This window comes from Limulus polyphemus, unplaced genomic scaffold, assembly GCF_000517525.1.
Source record: "Limulus polyphemus unplaced genomic scaffold, Limulus_polyphemus-2.1.2 Scaffold1486, whole genome shotgun sequence".
In the NCBI taxonomy this organism is placed as follows: domain Eukaryota; kingdom Metazoa; phylum Arthropoda; class Merostomata; order Xiphosura; family Limulidae; genus Limulus; species Limulus polyphemus.
Window position 1 is genome coordinate 222773 of NW_013667096.1, and position 7034 is coordinate 229806.

General features: G+C 36.4%; 1 protein-coding gene across 2 annotated transcripts in view; it reads left to right on the forward strand.

Moving 5' to 3' along the window:
• Nucleotides 1-7034, forward strand: part of LOC106463797 (casein kinase I-like) — an 82157-nt gene that overhangs the window by 45958 nt on the left and 29165 nt on the right. For both annotated transcript variants that reach the window (XM_013923863.2, XM_022391403.1), the window contains exons 5-6: nucleotides 1327-1561; nucleotides 3997-4167. In XM_013923863.2, the coding sequence (XP_013779317.2) occupies nucleotides 1327-1561; nucleotides 3997-4167 (406 nt within the window). The remainder of the gene's footprint in view (nucleotides 1-1326; nucleotides 1562-3996; nucleotides 4168-7034) is intronic.

A 7034-nucleotide genomic window follows, 5' to 3' on the forward strand; every position in this document is an offset into this window, starting at 1 on the left:
TATATTTATTATTTTTATTATAATGACATGATGCACATGCACTCATGTTACCGTATTCAATTATTATACATTATATGTGTATATAGATTATTGCTATTTAGAAATAAGTTCTTAAACTTATTTTTCTTAAAAATAAAACTGTAAATAAAGAAGTAAAGCAAACAATTATCTCTTCTAGCTACCTTTGTACTTGGTTGCTGCTTGACGTAGGTTGCTAAGCCTATTAAAATTTTGCATGCAGAGGATATTAAACAAAATAATTCTTTTTAGGTTTTATATATACAGTTAAATAATCAAAAAACCATAGATTACTATACCAATACCATAGCATTCCACTATAATTTATCAAGCTTAATAACTAAGCTGTATTTGGGTCTCAAAAAAATATTAAATTTTGAGCAGACTTTCTTGGTTTGAAAGAATGAGTTAGTTTCCAAACATGTTAAAATGGCTGCGAAAGCCACTAGGGAGACATTCTGAGCTTCCTATTGGTTATTATGTTATTTATAGAAGTATGTGAATATAAGGGAGCATTTTCAAAAATTGAAAAAGACTATAGATTTAGTATTTTGACATCACAAATATCTAATTTGAACCAGTGCTGCATTCAACATACTACATGACACACAAAAATTTATGTTTAACTGTGTTTTTTATGTTTACTTTTAAATTAAGAAATTGAGTAGGGTATAATACTCAAATTTGAATTATAATCTACAGTTTGATACCAAACTTATTGATATAAATTCATAAAATAGTAGTTCAATAAAATTTTGGGTGCGAGTCAACAAACACTATGACATGGCCTTTTACTCGTGACCCATCTGGAAAGGGTTGATAGGAAAACAGTTTTTTACCACAACCCAAATAATGTTTGATAACTCATATCTAAAGTAACTACAAACTTTATATGCTTGGATAGTTATAACCTTGATAGTGTTATATTTAAAGAGTTCTGATAAAACATTTCATAGCTGTAAAAAGATCTGTATATTTCTGTTTATGAGCATAACTAACCAAAAACATTTAACATTTTGCTGAACTGTAGTGTCTGGAAAAGAGAACTTGAAATTATTCTTGAATTCAACAGAGAACCTAAAGTTAGGATGCTGTTGTGATATGACCTAAATGAAGAGTAAATGTATATAATAGTAACAAAACAAATTGCTATTGGTTAAGAATGTTTTGGAAGTAGGTATTACAGTTTTTCAGGATATGTGATCCACTTAAGTTGATTTACCAATTTAGTTTTAGTTGTCATAACTTTGTGTATTGTTGAATATGGCTATTGTACTTGTTTTCTTTAATTTTGTTTTGTATTTTCAGCTACATCGGATAGAGTACGTTCATTCCAAGCATCTAATTTATCGAGATGTGAAACCAGAAAACTTCCTAATAGGACGACAATCAACCAAAAAACAAAATGTCATCCATATAATAGACTTTGGTTTAGCCAAAGAATATATAGATCCAGAAACTAACAAACACATCCCATACAGGGAACACAAGAGCCTTACAGGAACAGCAAGATATATGAGTATTAACACTCATTTAGGAAAAGGTAGAGTTGGAGAAACAGTTTAGAAAACATTAGTGAAGTATCTTCAGTTAATTACGTTTTAACTACTATGGTGTTTTTTTGGGGGGATTTATAAATTACTTTTCTGTTACAATTAAGATTTTTTAAGGATACTTATTTTGGCTATAACTTGAACTTGTTTATGAATAAAGTACGAAGATCAGATGTCATTAAAGTTTGTTGTGAAAACATCTTTAAGATGTTTGATATATATACACATGTATTTTTAAATTAAAATTTTTTAACAAAATTTATAAAAATGTATGCTTTATAGGCATATAAATACCAATAAGATAATTTCTAAGTCAGAGCTGCTTTTATTATTTGATAAAGCTGCCATCATGAGTAATTTCATAAATATAGTAATAAGTGTTCAGATGAGCTAGTAGTTGTGATGTTTACTACAAATATTGAAACTGTATTGACAGATTTTCTAGTTATGCTTTGTTTTTCTGTGTACACATGTATTATGAAAATGTAACTGTCAATGACAGGAACGTAGACACCATATACTTGCTAGCTTAAACGTTTTTTCAGTAAACTTTGTTAACCATATTTTCATGGGCTTGGTCAAATTAATGACCCTGTACCTGTGAAGCTATTTATAATCCTGAATTTACTTTGTGTATGGAATTTGGCAAGCTTTTGGTAAGTATTGTACACAAAAAGCCCAATGTTTTATTTTTACTAAAGATATGTCTTTGAATTTCCAAAGCCTTTGCTGAGTCTGTTTGAGTGAAAAATGATTTTCATACTAAGAATAAAAATGCTTCTTCTTATCATATAGTTTTCATTTGCACAACCTATAGAACCTCCTAAAAGAATATCAGATGAATATCTGTAAAACTTTATATTTCATCTCTTATTTTCTCTACTCTAATAGCACTAACTGTAGTGAAATAATCAACATCTACTGAAATGGAAGGTTGACAAATATCATATAAAATTAAAGTACTGTTTTTGCCTCTGCAATGATTGCAGTATTAATCAGAAATATATGCATTAATTATTATTTTAATAATTTCAGTTATTAACTTTTTCACATTTGTTTCCTTTTAATTTTATGATTTTATTGCAATACTTTGTGCCCACAGGAGCAGTAATCCTCACAACATGAACAATAACTCACAGCAGAAACCCATTAGTTGTTTCCAGTAGAGCTAATATGTACAGCATGTGATACTGGGGTGTCATGTTACAACCATGTTTGAGCTCTTCAAATGTTAGACATTTCATTTTACTGAAGTTTTGTCAATCTAAGCTAAAAAGTTTATACTTTTTTGTATATATAACAATAAATAATGTATACATAAAAGCAAAGATTTGTAGTACCTACTGCATACTTGAGCTTGTTTCCACTCACATAAAAATCAAAATATTCTTCTGTAGGCCTTGATAAGTCTCACAAGTTAGAATTTCCAAAAAAGAATTAATGAAGCTTTTAAATGTTCATTTTATAACACACACAACATATTGAGCACTAGAATAGAATGCCCCAAAACAACTGTAATTTATGTGGCTTTCTAAGTAAGATATAGATAGGTTAAAAAAAGTCCTTTAGAACATTCAGAGCAGCAGAATATGAGAACCACAAACCAAGCAATACTGCTGACTAGAGGAGGTTTACAGTGAAAAAGCTAAATAATGACACGTAAGATTTATGCAGAGAATCAGCTTTTTCTGTTGGTTATAAATATGTTCATCAGCCACATAAATTGGATCAACAAACAAGCTCAAAAGGAAGAGATATTGGAGAGGGGCTTTTCTGGAAGGTTTGACAATTTATTGATATCTCAGCAAATGCAGAAGATACAAGGTTAAAATTTTAGGTGCTTATAATTATGTATAGTTTGTGTTTTTAACTGTTTGGAAACTGTAATAGCCTATTTTTAATGTCAGAAAATTCTGAAATGGAGAAATCAGAGATGGGTGTGCTATGTGGCACAAAAATATTTTAAATATTTGAATTTAAGAAGTTATAACTTAGGTAATATACAAATATTTATTATAATCTATGTTTTTGTGCCAAATGTATTAATTAAATGTTGTATTTAAAGTTATAAAATATCATTACATATGTAAAAGAGCAAGGCCCAGATATGAAGGGTTAACGTAGTTAGTTTTATAAAGTATCATATTTTATAGACAGCTGATGTAGTGCAAGTAATGTTATTTCAATCACAGCTATAATGTATTTCTGTGATAGACTTGTATTTAATATTACTATAGTGTTTTTTTTATTTTACTTCCATTATTATAAATAAGAAAATTGTATGAATGGATTGCTCTGAAGTGTACTGCTATATAAGTAGCCTGATATGTCAATACAAAAAAAATATTTTTGAATTAATGTAATTGTTTAGAAGTGCAATATGAGCAACTGCATAGTCGACTTTTGTTCACTTAAATGTTTTCAGAACAGAGTAGGCGAGATGATTTGGAAGCCTTAGGCCATATGTTTATGTACTTTCTTCGAGGAAGCTTACCTTGGCAAGGATTAAAGGCAGACACCCTTAAAGAAAGATACCAGAAAATAGGAGACACCAAAAGAGCCACGCTTGTTGAAGTCCTTTGTGAGGGTTACCCTGGTAAGAATAATGTGATAGTAATATATTTTTATTTTTTCAGTGTTAAGTGTTGCACAATTTGCCTACTAAAATATCAGGAAAAAGATTTGCCTTAAGTAATATTTTGGAAAATAAGTAAACCATTGTTCAATCATAAAATAGCTGTGAATTTGTAAGTATAAGAAAATGGTGTAGAAACTATCATAGAATATTTTAATATCTTTATCTGATAAAAAAAAGCAAAAAAAACCTTCGACGTGGATTCCTGTACGTGGTGAGGAGACCTCCCAGGGAATGTTCTATATTTTCAGTTACTTTCTCTGGGATCTAAATATCCACCCACATGTTTGCCGTGCATGGAGACCCGTGAAGGGGAGGAGAGGATCCTGGTGGTTGAGTGGTGTCTGAGTTACTGCAACACACCACTTTGGCCTTGGGGTGGCCCCCCCTAGGGTCAATCGGCTGGTCCACTGGGGCTAGGGTCAACTGAGTACCAGTGTTGGGCGTTCTCAACGGGTGTTGTGGACATTGTGTCTGATACTGGTGTTTGGGTATAGTGCTCATGAAACCCTGGCATTGCTGCAGTGTCCTTGTTTGACAGTGTAGTGTGTCCCCTCGTAGGACTCCATGGCGGGTGGGGTCAGTGGGCACTGAATCTCTCTCTTTAATTGTGGATCCCCCATTCCAAATAAAAAGAAGTTTTAAAAATCTGCTAATTGGTATACGACCATGCCTATAAGACTCTGAACAGCAGTCTCCATCACAAAGTACACCTGTACCTCGCTTTTTTGATCCTGCATTCACTGTCTGATAAATCTTTAGGGCAAATGTCTCCCTTTTTTATTCAGAAGGGCTTAGAGGGGCTTGCTGGCTCTCCAAAGTCAGTTAAGAAGCTTCGTTCTGGAAACATCGTAGTAGAAACTTCCACAGCTAGGCACGGTGAACTCCTCTTGAATTCAAAGGCCATTGGGGATATACCCATTGAGGTTACTCCCCACGCTTCCTTTAACTCCTCACGAGGAGTTATTGTTGAGAGGGATCTGAAGTCTATCCCCGAGTCGGAGATCCTTGCTGGTTTCTTCAGCCAAGGAGTTTCAGCAGTTCGAAGGATCTCCACTGGTCAAGATGGAATTATGGTGCTGACCTCAGTTTTGATTTTGATGTTTTCATCACCACGTCCACCTGCCGCCATTAAGGCAGGTTATTTGAACTGTAAGGTACGGCCCTATATTCCCAACCCTCTCCGATGTTTTCAGTGTCAGCAGTTTGGCCACTCAAAGACAACTTGTCATGATTCTGTGAAGTGTGCTCATTGTGGTGGCAAGGACTATGACTCCTACGAGTGCAAAAAGGACCCTCACTGTGTTAGTTGTAGTGGTTCCCACCCCTCTTACTTTAAGTCTTGCCCTAAGTGGGTGGAGGAGAAAGAGGTACAGCGTTTGAAGACTCTTAATAACATCTCTTATCTTGAGGCTCGGAAGCTTTTGTTCCCTACTACATCTCGGACATATGCCTCTGCACTACGCTCCACTGCTACAGTGGGAGTGCAGACGGACCTTTCCATTCCTCCATCTTAGTCTCTTTCACGCCATGTGCGGGGTTTTCTGCCCTCTATGGATAATAGAGTTGATAGATCTACATCTACTCCAATATCTGTCCCCACAGTTCCTTCCAGTGACTGCCTGGGTCAACCTCCTCGGGCACCAGCTTCTGGTGTCTGTGCAGGTCCTTCTTTGGCCCCTAAATGCGGGACGATTATTTGGTCACATCCTCAGTCATTGGATTCTCACTCTGATGACAGAGATCTGCCCACTCGATCAAGGGCAGGATCCATGGAGGTCGATCGTCCTCCCTCTAGTAAAGAAACATTGCGTGGTCATAAACGGATGGGTTCTCCACCCTGTTCTCCTAAACCTACATAAAAATGGCCACTTTGATACAGTGGAACTGTCGAGGTTTTCGTTCTATTCTCGATGACACTAAGGACTTGATTGACTCCTATCATCCCGCGTGTCTCTTTTTACAGGAAACATTTCTGAAACCTGCTGTTACAGTCACTTTTCAGCAGTTTTCTTTGTACTGGAATGACAGGTTGTGTGATGGGCGGGTACATGGAGGGGTGGCACTGCTGCTCGACCAGCATGTGCCCTCCTTACTTGTGTCCCTCGATACACCCTTGGAGGCCGTAGCCATACGTGTTTCCTTGGGTTGTGCCATCACTGTTTGTTCTCTCTACCTGTCTTCTGGGGAGACTTATGATCAATCGGACCTTGTTGCTCTCGTTGACCAGTTGCCACCTCCCTTTTTATTTTTGGGAGACTTAAATGGACACAACCCCTTCTGGGGTGGTGCTGATATTGATGAGAGAGAAAGGTTGTGATCCGAGAGCATGCGCTCTATGGAACGACCCCTCTTCAATACTGGAACATATACTTATTTTCATGCACCTACTCAGTCTTTTACAGCCATTGATCTCTCGATTTGCTCCCCTGCACTTTTCACTCGCTTTTCTTGGATGGTCGACAGCCATGGTCGTTTCCACCCAACCCGAGTGCCACGGTGGAAGCCGGACCGGGCTGACTGGCCATCTTTCACCTCTCTCTCTGAACTTGATCCTGCCTTAATCTGTCTGCCATCAATAGACGACTGTGTGGTGGCAGTAACTGACTGTATTGTCCAAGCAGCTGTTTATTCTATTCCTAAGACCTCGACACGTTTTCCACGGTATCCTCGTCCATGGTGGAGTCCTGCCTGTCAGGAGGCACGGAAGGCTCAAAAACGAGCCTGGGATACCTTCTGACAGTATCCCACTTTTTCTAACCTCATTGTTTATCAGTGGGCCCATGCTCATGCTCGGCAGGTTCGATGTCAAAGCCAAAATGAGTCTT